At 36.2% G+C, this 19,152-nt stretch overlaps 1 protein-coding gene across 4 annotated transcripts in view; it reads left to right on the top strand.

The window, feature by feature from the left end:
- csrnp3 (cysteine-serine-rich nuclear protein 3) overlaps positions 1-19,152 on the top strand; it is a 105,840-nt gene that overhangs the window by 72,152 nt on the left and 14,536 nt on the right. For all 4 annotated transcript variants that reach the window (XM_039757537.1, XM_039757536.1, XM_039757534.1 and 1 more), the window contains one exon: positions 8,637-8,809. In XM_039757537.1, coding sequence (XP_039613471.1) covers positions 8,662-8,809 — 148 coding nt within the window. In that variant the 5' untranslated portion in view covers positions 8,637-8,661. The remainder of the gene's footprint in view (positions 1-8,636; positions 8,810-19,152) is intronic.

The raw sequence follows: 19,152 nt of genomic DNA, 5'->3' as shown, positions 1-19,152 counted from the left end.
AAACTTATGAAAATGATCTGGTGCAACATGTGTAATATATGTTCAGTTTTCTCCAAGTGCAAATTAATATCAAATAGAAAAAATATAACATTAATTAGAAAAAAATCCTTGTTCACCCAATGTTGATGCACTCCCCACATGTATGCTTTCGCAGCTGTAGTTGTGCTGGTCTCCTAATTCATTCATTGTGCATTTAATAACCTTTTTCATAAAAAAAGAGTAACACAGCACCAGTAATGTCTTTACCCTGATAAAACAAAAAGCTGCAAACTGTCCATGTAAAGTAATGCATAATTAAGATTATTTGATATATTATAAATGTTTCTTTACATAATGTAACATACATTTACTAGTGCATTTTTACAGTGTTCTCTACAAATACATTAGCTGATGTGTTTGGATCAAAATGAACCTTTTCACCTTGTGTCTGTCATTAGGTCTTTTTTTTCTGCTGTTTCATCTTTTATGATATGCTCACTTCTCACGTCTGTGATGATGCCCTCTGTTGAAGCATGGGACTATCTTAAAAACTTACCTTTGTTTAAATGGTGCTCAACAAGGTGAATAGCATTAAATGTTAAAAAAAAAAAAGTTAGGTTTTAGAACAATGCCTTTTAAGTAACAAAATGTGAAAGCAAGGCAAGATATAATTTTTTTTAAACAGAAATTTGTATATGCAGTGGAGAAAGAGATCATCATCGAAGATAACAGAATCATGTGGCATTTAATTTACTCAGCTGTTTTAAGAGTTGGCTTTGCTATCATTTTTTGCTTCCTGAAATATAATGTTGCATGTGGATGTAACTCAGCTGTCAGAGCATTTTCATTTGCTCATACTTTTACAAGTTTCAAGGACAGAAAAGAAGGAATAAACAAACTGCTCATACAGTGTGCCTAAAATTTATTATACATTGTGTTATTAAAGTAGAAGCCAAAACTGAAACTGAAATTCAAGTCATTCTCACATTGTTCCAGTCTCTAAAGGTACATGCCATCAAAATGAAACTGTTCCCCTCTTGGCATGCAAAAGGCCCTCATTATTTGACCCATTACATCTGCACAAAATCATAAATGGATTTTAAGAGCCTGAAATGAACTATATTGATCTCTGGCTGATAAGTCAAGGCATTGCTACTGTTTTTGCATAATGTATATACTTAATTTGTTGTATATACAATACATAATCTTAAATTGCTTTTATGTCATTAGCAAAAATGAATGTGGTAATAGCGTGTACTTAAAAGAAATACAGGGGAGACACCAGCTTCATCAACAACTTGTTTTCCAAAGATAATTCTGTCCTACACAATTTGTTGGTCTTTCTAATAGTGTTTAGTAGGTTGTGTTTTTTAAATGATACAAAATGTGCAAGTATACTAAGAAGAGACAGCAAGACTCCCCACCTCCTATGGAAAATAAAATACATTTTCTAGTGTTACCAACATTTATGTGTTAGATGGATAACCCATGGCTTCTGCTGCATTTTATAAAGAAATGAATGTAAAATCAATGCACATGAAACTACTAGGACTTTTTGAGTATTAAGTAACCAGTTTAATGAAGTAAAATTTGCTTTGTTGTTTTTTTTTTATTTTTTTATTTTAGGAAATCCTCCTTTTAAATGCTTCATTTATTGGTTTCAGTGTTTTTTTATGTGTTTTATAACACAATATTCCACCATTTTTACAGAAATGAATTTAACTGCTTTGCTTTGTTTAGGAGTTGTTACTAAAACTGTGTTAAGTAATAGCAGTACAGGTCTGCCGCATAACTACATGCTTAGATATATTTGGAAGGCTGACAATGCCAAAATATTGTTTTTGCTCCAAATCTTTCACAAACTGCGATACCATTTTAAATAAACTAATGTCACTAGTTTTAAATCATAGTTAACATAGTTAATTAAAAAATAGACAAAACAGAAAATGTAATAATCCCTCATCAACACCCTCATTATAGCTTACTTTATAAATGTTTACAATGGCAAGGAAAAATATGCATTTAAAAATGATTATACCTATCCAACAATCAAGTGGTAATGTACATTGCTACAAACAAGCCCTCTTCAATATGTTATAGGTTGATGAGTTATAAAATAAAATTGGATATATCAAACAGTGGTAGATGAACAGCAAATGAAAACAGATGTACAGTGCTATCCTTACTTAAACTGAATTAGTGTCACTCTTTATGAAACAAGTTCTCCTCGGTCATGTATCTAGAGCTACTGCTTTGAGGATATGCATTGGTTCTATTTTTGACACCACTGAGAAACATTTGGCCACCTCTCCATTTGGAGATTACTCAGATATGAGACATGAGTTTAATAGTGCTTCATAGTCTTGTTGCTTCATCCTTCACCTTTCTTTTGCTCTTTCTCTCTATCTCCCATGTTGTCCTTTGTCAAATGGTCTTTCTTGTTTGCTCCAGGTGATGAGTTGCTATGGCAACACTGAAGCACAAAGTGCATTTAAAAGGGAGGTTTATCATCCGAGAAACTGCAACAAGTTGTTGCTCCACCTATGTGCATTTACAGAGACAAAATATGTTATAAAATACATATACTTTCTAGAACCATAGTTAGGTGACAAAACACAGAAACCGGCAATAAGATAATTATGATGTTATACAGAATGCAGTCATTTCTTTTCTCTTTAGAATAGAGGTATTAGTGAAATATATGCATTTGTCACTACAGTAAACTTCAGTGGAAACTCTGACATACAACATAAGCAGAAGTACAATTTCTGACTATATTATCTTTCTGTTTTCTACATGCTTTTCAGATTTATTGGAGAAGTCTGCATTTGTATTAGTGGACATAAGTCAGGCACCAGAACTGAATGGAATTCTAGTCTTATGCTAAAAATGCAACGATCAAATCAAAAAAAAAATGTATACTCTTAAAAAGCCAACCAGATAGTGTTAGCTTTTAAGAATGAACTAGGTGAAGGTTACACCATTAACATTTCAAATTTTAAACTTAACACAGTGCACCCCAGACTGAATCACATGAATAGCTAGGTGCTGTGGTAACCATTCTACTTGTTTTGCACCACTGTATTTCCCTGTTTTTATATTAGTAATGGCGTTGTGTTTAACTTTTTTCTTAGTTCCTACAGTTTTGGTCTGTTAGATAAGGTTATACCTTTGTAAAGATAAACTATTGTTGCTCAAATACCCTTGCAGTAAAAACATTATAATTATTTTGTCTTGGTAGAGTAATATATATTGCTCTACTTTCCCCTAATAAGTAGCCTTTGTCAGAATGCCTCTAATCTCCCAGATTTACCACTGTTTATAAAGTATTATAGTATATAACTTCTCTCCACCTTCTCTTCTATATCTTTAACCTCAGGCAGTTAGGCGTAGTAAAAGACAAGCAGGAGTTAAGTTACAATTTAAACAATGTATTATTGGTAGTATTCATAAATAATAACAATATGCAAAGTACATTTGAATATATTGGCAACCATACAACCTGATAAATGGTGAGGTGTAGTTTCAGGCAGCACACAGTTTCATTAGTTACTTAAAAATGTCTCTAGTTCATTTGTGGCCAGCTTTCTTCAGAACATGCTGCATGCCTGTCTCAATATGGCTGTTGAGCTATGCTTTTCATTGTGTTGTCCTTTTCAGTTCATGCATCAGTTTGGTAAGAGAGAGAGTGAGGTTAAGAAAGCAAATTTATAGATTCTCTGTCCAACCCCTAGAGCCAATAGGATGTCATGGCACTTAAAGGCTTCTGATACAAGCCAGTTCCAAACAGCCATACTTCAGACCAATGGGGGAATAGAACATCTTCACACCTTTCACCCCCCAAAACCATATGTTAAGGTAAAGCTTGGCAGTTAATCAGCCTGACTTTCCTATGGGGGTTGAGAGACTTCAGAGAAACGTTTACCAAACTTGTTTTAAGCACTAACCCAACCCTATCGTATTATTCAGTTTCTTGACTTAGTCCCTGGTGGTGGTGGGGTGGGATGGTTTGGGTTTGTAAACATGAATGCTTCTCACTAATGTAACACTACTATTACATTGCTTTGCCTAAGTTACAAATAAAGACATACAAAATATTTATCAACTTGTATGCAAAATCTCACATCACAACAATAATGAACAGATTTTATACAAAAAAGACTAAAATATCAATAATTGTTGCATTTCAGCATTTTAGTGCATAATGTTATCAGTTGAAATAATTTTCTTTTTTAAATATGAAACATGCAGATTTGTGAGTAATGTGTCTCATCAAACTGTTAGCATTTGTTGTGGAAGGAGTGTAATCTTTTAGTTTGAGATTCAAAACTGACTGGAGTGAACAAAGAACGACGTATGTTTTTTGTTTATTAGTTTAGCTAATTTTATAAGGCAGTGTGGATTTATATACATTGTAAGATATATTTAAATTATTTTATTATTGATGCCAGTGAATTTCTATGATGCACTTTAATCAGTATTTATGATAGAAACAGAATTTCTAAAAATATATATAAAATATGCCATTCTTGCAAGGAAGGTAATGTTTTCTTTAAAGCAGGCACTTTCTGTGGAGCGGAGGGCAACATTAATCCAGATGTTAGCTGGTAAATATCAGCTGTGAGGTCACAGTGTTTTTATGAATGAGGAAATCTGTTAAGAACTGTCAAAACAGAATGGTAATTAGAAGTAGATATTTTGACATTTGAATGTGTTGGATTGTGCAGCTGTGCAGTGTTTGTGATAGGCTTTACAGTTGTACGCTTTGAGAGAGAAAAAAGTTAGAACAGAATGAGAAAAGCAGGAATTATCATTTAGCAGATATTCCACATTCAGAATAGTTATTTGACATAGAAAATAAACTCACCATTGCTCCTTTTTTCTCTGTGTCTCTCGCATATTTATCAAGACAGGATCACTTGTTCTGGAGAGCTGCATTTACATTTCAACTGTGCTTTTTATTCCTGAAAAATGTATTTCACTAAAGTAACTGATATAAGGAGTTATATATATATATATATATATATATATATATATATATATATATATATATATATATACTTAAAACCGTCTTGTGTGAAACAACAATTGAAATATAGAGATAATTTTTTAAAAATATGCCTATTCTCATGATTTAAAATGGGTTTCAAGGGCAGAAGTCCAAATATGAGAACAAAAGCTTTAAATATGGGTGAGTTTTTCAAACCAAGGATGCTATTGAGTATTGAACCACTTCTTAAGATTGCATACATATGGCAAAGCAGTGTATCCTTGTCATTTTAGGAAAGAAAATATCACAAAATATTTTTGTGAGATTCAGTCATTTTAAAAGGAGATTAGCTGTGCACTTAACCTCACTGCTCAACCCCCTCCATATCAGCCTTTCTGCTCCCAAGGTGTTGTTTCCTCTAGCATACACTTTCCACCTTAAAAAATAGTCTCCATGCACTGTTGTTGACATTATTTGAATGTTATTGCCCAATAGACAATAATAAACAAAAAATGTTATACATGACTCAGTCTTTCTCTAAGTGTGATGAAGAAGATCATATACAAATCTAAAAAACCTTCTGTACTCTACTGTTTTCATTAATGGAACCCGGAAAGCATTTGCAGTGGTGGGCGATTGTGGATACGTAGATAATAGTGCAAGATGGGACATGAGAAAGCAGCAACCTTGGTGCTCAGTAATGCTAGGATGATTGTTAAACATTTCATATTTTATTTAAAATTGCTACAAATTACAACTCAGAACTACCTCATCATATTAAGCTTGAGTAAATGTGTACCAAATAAAAAGAGTGAAAGTTACTAATTACTTTTACTCACTCAAAGATGTTGTTCTAAGTTGCTTTTTCATTGTCACATTTTCAGCAAGAATGACATAGCATGTGCTTTGAAATTCGATAGTTGTTTTGTGGAGCTTCAGTCTGGTTCACGTGGTTTAGCTTTATCACATAATATGTCTTTTTAACTTTACCAGTATTTTTGTTTATTGTGTGTGTTCATAATCACAAAAAGTGTATAATGCAAAGTGTTGGTTATCATTGTGAACTTAGAGCCAAGATCATGTTGATACTATCAGAAGTCTAAGGCTTTGATTAAAAAAATGCCATCTAGTGTGATCAATTCAGATGTATTGCCTTGTTTACAAAGTACAATGAAACTCCTATGTGGACGTTTCACAAGTATGCACCACACTGTCACTTGGTTTCTAAAACATAGCCACACAGAATGTAGTAAGTCGAAAGTAGCTAGCCTCCGCAACAATTGTCCAACCCCACAGGAATGGCACTCAGCACATTCTGCCATTAACGATTAAAGTAACTGAGAATGGCACTTCAGTGTTTTATCACTTACTCAGGAGTACAGCACACAGACAACATGGACAATTGAGAAGATGGTACAGTGCATCCGGAAAGTATTCACAGCGCATCACTTTTTCCACATTTTGTTACAGCCTTATTCTAAAATGGATTCAATTCATTTTTTTCCTAAGAATTCTACACAGAACACCCCATAATAACAACGTGAAAAAAGTTTACGTGAGGTTTTTGCAAATTTATTAAAAATAAAAAAATTGAGAACGCACATGTACATAAATATTCACAGCCTTTGCCATGAAGCTCAAAATTGAGCTCAGGTGCATCCTGTTTCCCCTGATCATACTTGAGATGTTTCTGCAGCTTAATTGGCGTCCACCTGTGGTAAATTCAGTTGATTGGACATGATTTGGAAAGGCACACACCTGTCTATATAAGGTCCCACAGCTGACAGTTCATGACAGAGCACAAACCAAGCATGAAGACAAAGGAATTGTTTGCAGAACTCGGAGACAGGATTGTCTCAAGGCACAAGTCTGGGGAAGGTTACAGAAAAATTTCTGCTGCTTTGAAGGTCCCAGTGAGCACAGTGGCCTCCATCATCCGTAAGTGGAAGAAGTTCGAAACCACCAGGACTCTTCCTAGAGCTGGCCGGCCATCTAAACTGAGCGATCGTGGGAGAAGGGCCTTAGTCAGGGAGGTGACCAAGAAGCCGATGGTCACTCTGTTAGAGGTCCTCTGTGGAGAGAGGAGAACCTTCCAGAAGGACAACCATTTCTGCAGCAATCCACCAATCAGGCCTGTATGGTAGAGTGGCCAGACGGAAGCCACTCCTTAGTAAAAGGCACATGGCAGCCCGGCTGGAGTTTGCCAAAAGGCACCTGAAGGACTCTCAGACCATGAGAAACTAAATTCTCTGGTCTGATGAGACAAAGATTGAACACTTTGGTGTGAATGCCAGGTGTCATGTTTGGAGGAAACCAGGCAACGCTCATGACCAGGCCAATACCTTCCCTACAGTGAAGCATGGTGATGGCAGCATCATGCTGTGGGTATGTTTTTCAGCAGCAGGAACTGGGAGACTAGTCAGGATAAAGGGAAAGATGACTGCAGCAATGTACAGAGACATCCTGGATGAAAACCTGCTCCAGAGCGCTCTTGACCTCAGACTGGGGCGACGGTTCATATTTCAGCAGGACAACGACCCTAAGCACACAGCCAAGATATCAAAGGAGTGGCTTCAGGACAACTCTTTGAATCTCCTTGGGTGGCCCAGCCAGAGCCCAGACTTGAATCCAATTGAAGATCTCTGGAGAGATCTTAAAATGGCTGTACACTGGCGCTTCCCATCCAACCTGATGGAGCTTGAGAGGTACGGCAAAGAGGAATGGGCGAACCTGGCCAAGGATAGGTGTGCCAAGCTTGTGGCATCATATTCAAAAAGACTTGAGGCTGTAATTGCTGCCAAAGGTGCATCGACAGTATTGAGCAAAGGCTGTGAACACTTATGTACATGTGATTTTTTTCAGTTTTTTTTATTTTTAATAAATTTGCAAAAACCTCAAGTAAAGTTTTTTCATATTGTCATTATGGGGTGTTGTGTGTAGAATTCTGAGGAAAAAAATTAATTTAATCCATTTTGGAATAAGGCTGTAACACAACAAAATGTGGAAAAAGTGATGCGCTGTGAATACTTTCCAGATGCACTGTATAGTGAGGTTGATACCATCAAGAATTGGATCTTCACCCATAGCTTTCCTCTTCCATTGACATGGCAGACACGGGGGTATGATTTAAGTGGGCATCTGCTGTCAAAACACTGAATCTGAATGTGGTTCAGAATGTGTGCCATCATGGGGAAACCCCCTTCTCTCTAAATACTGTTTGTGAGTCACCAAGGAACTTAAAAAGGTACTGCTGGGTCCTAAGGCCATAAAGACTGCACCAAGGTAAATGTTGTAATCCAGTGAAACAATGAAATTGTTATCCAGAAGTGGTTAAGGAAAAAAATACAGCAATTGATACATTTGACTACATGTTGTGTTTGTTGATGCTCTTATTTGTTAGCGCTGATGAAATTGTGTGGTAGCCCCTGGAGTTTATTTTTCATTACTTCACAGTGCAATGTTTTAAAATGTTTTGATTTTGTTTTTAGTTTTGTAATTTTCTTTTGTACTTTTTTTTGTTTTACACAATTTATTTTCTTAAAGAAAAAAGGGGGTTATCAATGTGTGCCTGGTGCTAAACAACTGTTCATCTAGAAACTTCACAATTTGAAATAGTAGTTACATAATGTAATTTTTTTTGAAATCTCATTATTGTTTCTTCTTACAGTTTTGCAACCTAAAAAGCTGAAGTCATGAGTGGAATTTTAAAGAGAAAATTTGAAGAAGTTGAAGGGTCATCTCCCTGCTCTTCCTTAAGGGAATCTGATGATGACATTTCAAGCAGTGAAAGTGGGGATAGCAGTGATAGTGTTAATCCTTCCACTTCCAATCATTTTACTCGTAAGTACTTTTGTTTTAGACACCTTGCTTGGTTATCAACCTGATGAATACGGAAAAGATTACATGGGTGTTTATGGCCATTATTGGCATGTGTACAGATTGTATTCCTCATTCAGAAATTTATGGCATAATCTAAAGGAAAACTAGGCCATTCACAATTAAGCTTTCATCTTAGTGATTTTTTTTGTAGTATTTTTCTTCAGTTTCAGAATTGTTCCTCTATTTCAATTACATGAATCACTATAAAGAGCAGTCATTAATCAGTTGAAAGAAGATTCATCATCCATCAGTCCATTAAAACAAAAAATAATGCCATTAATTGTGTTATCAGGATTTATAGAATAATAGTTATTTTGCTATTTTATTATTAATTGAGAATTCTATTAAAGAATATTACTAACCATTTTAAAGCCTGTACTGTAAATAGTCTCCACTGGCAGCAGTGTGGATTTATGTACTCTGTAATGTACACATGAAAACGGCCTGCCCGTTATAGTAATCACTGCATCGATCTAAAATGACTTTTTTTCGATAGAGTCTACAGTGTCAGTGACAACCTTTTGGGTATGGACAAAAGGGGTTCTTAGCTTGACTGCATTCTTCACAAAACCAGCAGTGCACAATTTTTGGAATATTTGCTAAATGTACAATGAGATTTTGTTCCATGCATTTATTTGTTAAATTGAAAGATTTTTAAGAACATGTCACAGCATTCATTACATGAGTCTGCATGTGACAGGAAATGATTCAAGTGATGTTCTCAACTGACTACTAGAAACCTTTATTTAAACAGCAAAATTACAGGTATACACATGTGGAATTAGTGCATAATTCTATGTGTCTATGTGTGATTTAGAGAAGATTAAGAGGTGACCTGATTGAATTGTATAAAATTATGAAGGGTATTAGTACAGTGTATTGAGACTGTTGTTTTAAAATGAGTTAATCAAAATCACGGGGACACAGTTGGAAACTTGTTAAATTTCACACAAACATGCAAAGTTTTTATTCACACAGAGAATCATAGACACTTGGAATAAGCTACCAAATAGCGTGGAAGACGGTTAGACTTTAGGGACTTTTAAAAACTAGACTTGATGTTTTATAGAAGAATTGGAAGTGGCAGAATTGGACAGGACTGGTGAACGATGTTGGGCTGCATGGCCTGTTCTCATCTTGATTGTGCTAATATTCTAATGTGTGTTTGACACACAAAAAGACTCTATATTAATACTTCACTCTGCTTACACACCGCTATAAATCGTGCCACAAAGTTGTAATTAATGGCTTAATTACCTGACGGCGCTTAAGTGAGAGTGGAAAGGTGAAAAGCAATTACAAATGATATGTTACCAAACTTTATTAACCTGAAACTTGTTGCATTTAGTATTAGCAATTGTTAGTAGTGGAAAGCATCTGTGTATGCAGTATTCTTGGTTTTTCCTTCCAGTGCAGAGAACCTGAAATTGTAATAAATAAGCTCAGAGACAATGGTTTGAGGCCTATGAGAAAAAGGAGGAAAATGATATCACACCACAATTATAACCCATGTGGCACCATTTCTGTATCAGTAGTTCACAATGTACTATTACATACCACTCCCTGTTTTGCAATTGTGTCTTTTTTCCTAGTTATGTTTTGGTTTCATTCACAAATTTTGCTGTAAGGTTCAGAAGGGAAAAAATTGTATTTAGACTAGATCACTTTGGTAATTTCAATTCATTATAAGATTTGAGTCAGCTGTGGGTTTGTGACAGCTTGCTGTGAATCCTGAGCTGCCTAGCCGAACATTATATGTAAAAAGAAAAACTTGTTCTGTTTAGCCTTGACTATAAAAGAGAAACCGTGCTAGACAGGATGCAATGGTAAGATAATATGTAAGCAGCCTGACTTACAGTGAGAAGTAATTGCGTGCTAAATTAAGCTAAATTAATTGCATTATTTCACCAAAAATTGCTTAATGAAGATATTGCTTGCCTGCTGCCAGTATCATTGTGCATGCACATGCTTTGATTGTCTATTGACAGCTAGTGAGAGAGAGGAGTTCAGTATGTAAATAGTGTGCAATCAGCTAACAAGAACTGGCTTGAGAACAGATGTCATAAGCATATATATTTATTCCTAAATGTCCATAGGGGTAAATTTATTGTGTCTAGTCGCAAGGAATCACTTATTGTCCCTGCAACACTGGTTACAAGGTAGGAGACAACTGTGGTGGACAGTATATCAGTCCTTTGTACTGCACAATTGCACACCCACGCAGAAAAGAATGTACTGTGTGCGATACATTAACAGAAACCTACATGAATTATTATTTTATTTTAATCCTGTTGTTTACTATAGATACTATATTGAAACAGGATGTTCTGGTGGTGTAGCAGCTAGTGTTCCTACCTCAGATCTTGTGGGGTTCAGGTTTAATGCTTAGCTTTGTAACAGATGTGTTTGTGTTGATTGATTGTGATGTATGAAAGTGTCCAGTGAAATGAAGGGGAACCTTCCTATGCCATTTCTTGCACTGGAACTCATTATACAGACATTGACTTTACATGTTTTCCAAAGAAATACAGCTTATGCTGAATGTCGAGTTGAGTCAATTTACAGTAGGGTTGATTGATAATGTGCTCTGGTTTCTGCTTGTGCACAAAGCTAGTGAGATAAGCATCTCCCTCGTAAACATAGTAAGAATTCATCAATTTTAAATACATTACTTCAGCCTACAGATGCAAACTTGTAATAAGACATTCAGATAAAACTGGTGGAACTGATTTGTAAAAATGTCTGTTATGTAATGGTTATGTAACCACAAACAAGATAAAAAATTGTTAAAACTGAATCTTTCTGATGAAATTACGTTTAAAAACTTTAAGATACAGTGAAGATTCTAAATGCATTATAAGAGGTATACCAGGTTCGAAAGAGGATGAATGCAATTTAAATTAACAGCATATTAGGAACTGATAAATCACGTTTTCTTTTATATCATGTGGATGTCTCGATGTGTGTGTCGTTTACTTGGGGTAAAGATGGCAGCTGAATACTTTATGGCAAGAAGTCAAGCCAGCAGAGGCAATGTGATTCTCTGGGCAATATTCTGCTGGGAAACCTTGAGTCATGGCATTCATGTGTATTTACTTTGACATGTACCACCTATCTAAAGATTATGGAAGACCATGTACACACCTTCATGGCCACGGTATTCCCTGATGGCAGTGGCCTCTTTCAGAAGGATAATGTGCCCTTTCAAACTGTACAGGAACGGTTTGAGGAACCTGACAAAGAGTTCCAGGTGTTGATTTGGCCTCCAGATTAAATCTGATCCAGCATCTGTGGGAATATGCTGGGAAAACAAATTTGATCCATGAAGGCCCCACCTCACAACTTATGGACCACCTTCATAGGACTTATGGAGTCCATGCCTCAAAGGGTCAAGACTGTTTTGGTGGCATGTTGCTGATCAGTGTATTTAGGCTTTAAATTGATTTTTAGTTCAAGAAAGAGATGGATACCAAACTGTCATCCATGTGTGATTAAACAGATATATTAGGATGTTAACACAGTGCTATTTCTTTCTTTAAACATGTAAAGTACAAATTAAAAAAGCTTCAGATAATTTTTGTAATTTGCCCTCAAAATAGTCTCCCAAGAAGGATTCGCAAAGGGGAAACATGTTGCAACAGATTGTTCCCATCCTAAGATTTTTTTTTAGGAAAAATGCATGTGAATAGTTGTTGCTTTATGTTTACATACCGTAGTTGTTGTCATCCAGATAGCTTCAATTGCAAAGACAAGTAGAGAAATCGAGCAATACTGTAGTAGGTTTGTCCACTATACAGTCAGAGCTACACTGACTACTGGGACAGATGCATAATGAACTAGTCTGGTAGTATTTTATAAATAAACTTTATAGTTAAGGTGGTGTATAGATTGTGTATGAGTAGGATGGTATAGAGTATCTACAGGTAAAAATACTAGCAGAAAGAAAAATTAGGCTTGCTTGATCATTTGTCACAACACACCTTCAGATTTAAAGTGCATTTGACTTAAACCCCAAGCACAAAGCACCAGGCTTCAACATTTCACTGCCCAAAAAGACAGCAGCAAACAACTGTCCTGTCAGGTTTGGTAAGACGGGTATGATAATTATCATAAGGTGACCAAAGACTCTCATCTACTCTCTTCGAAACAGTTAAAAACAAACTGGCCTGCAAATGGCATGGTTATCTGTATTGAGACATGACAGTTTCTAAGCCAGAACAAATCAACAACTCCATTTAAAAATAAGTGTCATTTTGATCTACACTGTACAGTGAATTAGCCCATGGGATATGGTGCTTGAGTGTGATATGCATCTTAAACTCCTCTAGATTTGTTCCTTTGCTGTATGGGTAGGTATAAATTAATATACTTATTCCTGCATATTCTAAACACTTTTTTTTCCTACTGTATAGCCAAGATGAACATCTACCCTTATGTTTGTAGAAAATAGACTGTGTGCAAAAAGAGGTAGATCTAAAGGGATTTCTGCTCTACTTTATTGCTTTATGATCAATAGAAGTTGTTGCAATTTGAAAATGAACTGGGGAATCAGCTTTGGGTAAACTTATGTGTTTTTGAATAATTTTGATGATAGTTTGGTGCATGCAATTATACAAGTTTCCAGAATTTTGGACCATTACAATAGATTCCTTTTTACAGTTAGGAATATTTTAATCTTATAATGGAACTCTTATCAGTATTTGAGTATTTCATTATGCGCCTATTCATTTATCATCTTCAACCACTTTTTATGCTACAGAGTTGTGGTAGGAGCCAGCTTATACCTGTCCAACAATTATACAGAATCTTCTAGCTTTTACAAAATCATTGCATGGTGAGGGCACAGAATATCACCTGGTAGGAGTGTTATGCCATGAAAGCAGCATGTGTCGTTTTTTTGTTTGTAGAAAGCAATCTCTTTCTGGGAGTTTCTTAGAAGTGGAACTGGAGGAAAATTTCAAAGATTTCTACAAAACAAATAGATGCAAAACACCTTTTTTTTAAATGGCAGAAGTACAGACAGTGATTAGGGGAGTGGAAATGAATTCATGCTTTCGTGCCTAACACTCGATCCTTTCCTGGTGGTATTTATCTGTGTTTTGATAATATAATTTTAATTTTTGTTTTTTGCTGACTTAAACCACTCACTGTGTATTGGTTTTGTGCCTGAAGGGCATCATCTTTGTTGTCATGTTGCTTTATTTGGAGCCAGAGTAGTGATGCTATTTTGTTAGAAATACCATCTTTTCTCAGTGACCCTTATTCAGCTTGAGCTGAAGTGCAGCAGAATTGCTTTTACGGTGAGAAGTGTGGGAATAGTTGGCAGGAAAAAGACAGTTTCTACCACAAATTGAACATTAGGACAATTTTGAATTACTTTGCTAAGCCCTATACAAATTACAAAAAATGAATATTAGTTTACTTCTTTCACAACGAAAAAGACTGTGGTTTTAATTTTTAAACTCTTCTTTTAAAGTAGTTATTGTCATGCGTCTCTGTTCTGGGTTTTTCATCAAAAAAAAAAAAAGAAAAAAAAAAAACTTAAGCGTTTCATTTACGTTTTTCATTTTTCTTTCCTATATTCCACACAATTTTCACCTATTATGTTGCATAGTACTAACTTCCATTGCTTAAAAGTTTAATGTGTGCCGATTCAGAGAATGTAAAGCTCTTGATGATCGTGTAAAATATGACCTTGTTACACTCAAAAATACTGACATATGTTGGTTTTCATTTTTGGGCCTGGGCACAAAGGATTAACAGACCCTTTTACCCATCTTAGCCTGTCTCTTTTTATATACAACTCAAGAGGCTATAGTTTCCCCACCACAGTGTGCCTTGAAGTTTACACATCCGGTACCTTCTTTTGACAAAAGGAAGACAATCCTCTAGGCGCCTGTGGTTCTCATTTTCCTTTTCAGTGGGTTTCTCTGTGCCCCCTAGGTGATTAGTGCAAACAGGCCAAAGGAAAGTGTGACTGACAATTTTACATTTTTTTTTAAATTAGAGAATCATCGATGTAGAATTATGAAGTTTGACAATGGTTTTACACTTGAATTTGCCAATATTGCTGCTTTAATTTAAAAGTATATTTGATGCCAAAGAAAATATGAATTATTAACCACATATTACTCATAAACTTTAAAGCAACAAAATGGCTTGCTCTTAAAAGAACATTCATTTTCATTTTGAACCAATTAAATGTTAAAGAATTAATTTTAGTTCCTTAGTTATCAATAAATTAATAAAGATCTCTTTCTAAAGAACCAGAAAGGCTGGTGAGCCAAGTAAAGTATAAATCTTAATGTTACAAATGCTGACTTTAACAACACTTATTTCTTCAAGCGCACAATGCAAGGATCATACTATTACGGAAAATGAGTTTAATATATAGGGTGGTCCAGATCTAATTATGCAATTTTCATTACGCTATAACTTATTAAGGTTGTTACATAGAAAATCACCCGAAAAAACCCAGACCATGGAGAAGTGTGCGAACTGACGACATGAAGAATCGTCTTTGCACCGAACTGGAATCGTCTCCGCATAAATCAAAGTCATCTAGACGATCTTGGTTTGCATAATTAGATCTGGACCACCCTGTATAAAAATGAGTGAACTTAAGCGCCAAGAATAAAAGAATAGAAAATGTATTTTTAACAATCATAAGCATTTACATGTGCTCGGCTGTGTTCTTGTTCTCATAGCTAATGAACAGGAAAATATGCAAGCCCATCCCATCTGAGCTGTTTGTAATTCCTCAGAAACAGTTGCTGGTGAAAACACAATGCTCAGTCCTGTAATGTGCAAGAACTGGATTGTTTCCTTCCATAGTTAAGTAACTTAGACACCACCATTTGTAAGAGGGATGAATCACTACAACATGCCAGATGGCAAAATATATATATATATTTGTGCCATACTTTGCCAGCACATGCATCTGCAGGAACAGCCTTTAAACATGAACCTGCCTCTTGAGAACAGACAGGACAGTTTATCATATCTGTAGGGTCTCTCACATGCCAGAATGGATGCCAAAAACATGTGGAAAGAGAAGTGAATTTCAAATTGCAGAAAGAGTTAGATAAATGTATATATTGCTTTTCTAGCCTCTCAAAGAGCTTTACATAGACAATAAAATAGCCACTTCAACATCATCAGTGCACAGCCACCATTGTGGGCCAGTTTGCTCACCACACATTAGCTATTAGTTTGTGAAGGGATGAGAGAGATAATTAGCCAGTTAGAGACAGGAGATGATTAGGGGGGCCAGAATGGATAAGGTCATGGTGGGCAATTTATCGTTGGGGTACATCTGAATCTTTTCGAAGGATGCCCAGGAAACTTTTATGGCTTCAAATAGCGAGAGCCTTGGTTTTACATCTCATCCGAAGAACAGCACCAATTTTTTTTCATCACAGTATACCTGTCACCGAATTGGTACATTAGGATCCACACACAGACCACAGGCTAATCGACCCCTGATGGCCTTACCAACACATCTTGCAGCAACAACTCAAGCATTTCTTAGAGGGTCTCCCGTTGAAGTACAAGCCGGGGTCTGAAGTGCTTAACTTCAGGTAGATGACCTCTTCTTGAGAGCAGGTGGTAACACCTTCGGTATCTCTGTTTTGTGGTTAAAATGAGGAGATTATTTTTCAACAAATAAGTTGAAATGGGTTCCCCCTCATACATGGTCTTGTAGCAATGCTACTAATAGTTAGAACTGCATCTCCCAGCAGTCCTTGCAGGGGCTGTTGGGGTTAAAGGTGGCCAGAGGGGTTTAAAAGGAGGGCAGAGGGCTGTTCCACGAAGCGAGCTAACCTCAAAATCCAGGTTTATTTCGATAATCCTGTCTTAATTTCTCCAAATTCGGTTCCACGAACGAGGCTAACCTGAAGCTCCGCTTAATTACTATGCCAACATATGCTCTTGGACAAGCCTGCTCCGTGGCAGGTTAGTTGTGAAGCTTAGCTTAGCTTGATGAATATGATTGGACAAGCCATGTGATGTCACAGCACGACATTCTGCGGGGCTGGGATTATTTTGCCCAGAGGGGACTGGGCGGTCTCGTGGTCTGGAACCCCTACAGATTTTATTTTTTTCTCCAGCCTTTGGAGTTTTTTTTTGTTTTTTCTGTCCGCCCTGGCCATCGGACCTTACTTATTCTATGTTAATTAATGTTGACTTATGTTTATTTTTTATTGTGTCTTCTATTTTTCTATTCATTTTGTAAAGCACTTTGAGCTACATTTTTTTGTATGAATATGTGCTATATAAATAAATGTTGATTGATTGATTCTGCTGCTGTTCTCTCCCTCTTTCGCACACATCGATCCTCCAATATAAAATTATTACAGATTACATGCAGGCGATTCTAATTACTTAGAAAGTATAAAATGACAAGGAGTGCATTGAAGGCTTTTACATGAATAACCATGGCGTGCCCATTTATTCATAATCCAGTTGATGAGGGAGCGAGGCTCATTCGTAGAGCTTTAAGGCAACAGGTTCCACAATTACTTCGCCCAGGATAGATCCGTTGCATTTTGGGATGATTATTTATACGAGGCTATAGATTTAGTAGACACAGTATTGCATATTTGTGTCAGTTATTGGAACCTTACATTTCTAAAAACACACGTCGCTCTAAAGCCCTTACGGTTGCACAGTCTTTGTGTATCGCTTTGCGTTATTTTGCCAGTGGTTCATTTCTGTACAGTGTGGGGGATGCTGAACATTTAAGCAAAGCTACAGTGTGCCGTGAAATCAGGAAGGTTTGCGTTGCATTAAAGTCCTTTTAAATATATTCATTACCTTTCCTGGCCACCGAGGAATTCTTGCCATTAAGGAAACTTTCTTTGGAATTAATGGTGCTTAATCTTTAAACATCTACTCATTTACAGCACATAAATCATTACCTGATAAGTAACTGAATTTAATTTGTCAGGCTTTCCTAACGTCATTGGAGCCATTGACTGTACACACGTGAGGATAAAGGCTCCAGCAGGTCCAACAGAGCCTGATTACATAAACCGCAAATCATATCACAGTATTAATGTACAGGTAAGTACTGATAATATCTCACATTTATATACAAGAGGTGAAAGTGTAGTCGTCCAACATTAGCAATGTATGTCATTACCATTTCCTAAAATGTTTCAGATGGTATGCACTGCTGAACATCTAATTTCAAACATTGTGGCAAAATGGCCAGGATCAGTACATGATGCCAGAATTTTTCGTGAGTCTTCACTGGCTCAAAGCCTCAGACAAGGCAAGTCAACTAAAATTCACAAATATACTATAGTTTATTATACTACAGTCTAATGTGTCTACTTTCCATTATAGGAATTTTTGCTGGTGTGCTGCTTGGTGACAGAGCATACCCATGTCTACCGTTTCTTCTCACACCATATACAGATCCTGCAACACAAGCAGAAAGACATTTCAACCATGCCCATTGTAAGACCAGGGCACGCATTGAAATGACATTTGGACAGTTAAAATCCAGGTTTAACTGCCTGCGGCATCTCAGAGTTACACCAGACAGAGCGTGTGACATTGTAGTAGCCTGTGCAGTTTTGCATAATGTGGCAATACTGCAGCAGGAGCGTATGCCAATAATGACGCATTCTTCACTTGCTGCCAGGACCTTTTCGTTCCACTCATGTTGCTCCTGAAACCAAGCATTATTAATAATTATATTAATAATTACAATTATATATCACTTTTTATCCAAGATGAACCCATATAATTAACATGCTGTCCTGTTTATCAATGTGTTAAAATAACCTTAAAGTACCTTACAACTGGTAACAAAATGCATATGTAAAAGGAAATTTTAATGACTATACATTTTGAAGGCTTGAAACTGTTCTCATTTAGTTGTTAAATAGTTTGACATCCTTAACACAAAAGTTACTAAAATCATGTTCTTACGCATTTAACTTGTCAGCTATTTTCTGCCATGCAGCCTCATGAGCTTTGATAATACAGCTCGTGTTCCCCTTTCTAGTTATTATAGCTTTGTAGTCCTCATAGGCTTGTAATAATAATTCTTGCTCCGCCTGCGAAAAAAACGCAGCTCTTTCCTTAGTTTCCATTCTTACTTATCCAGCATCGATTAACAAGGCTGCCTTTTATATCGCGTGGACGCGCACGAGCCTCGCTTATCAAGCTTGGCTTGAATTAGCGGAGATTAAATACACCTGAATTTTGTTTGTGGAACTCAATGAGCGTGAAGTGAACTGTTAGGCTAACTCAAGCGAGGCTAGTACAAATAATCCTCGATTTTATAAGCT

The sequence above is a fragment of the Polypterus senegalus genome, chromosome 6 (genome assembly GCF_016835505.1).
Source record: "Polypterus senegalus isolate Bchr_013 chromosome 6, ASM1683550v1, whole genome shotgun sequence".
NCBI classification, from domain to species: domain Eukaryota; kingdom Metazoa; phylum Chordata; class Cladistia; order Polypteriformes; family Polypteridae; genus Polypterus; species Polypterus senegalus.
The sequence above is the reverse complement of the archived record's forward strand: the minus strand, read 5'-3'. Positions and strand labels throughout refer to the sequence as shown.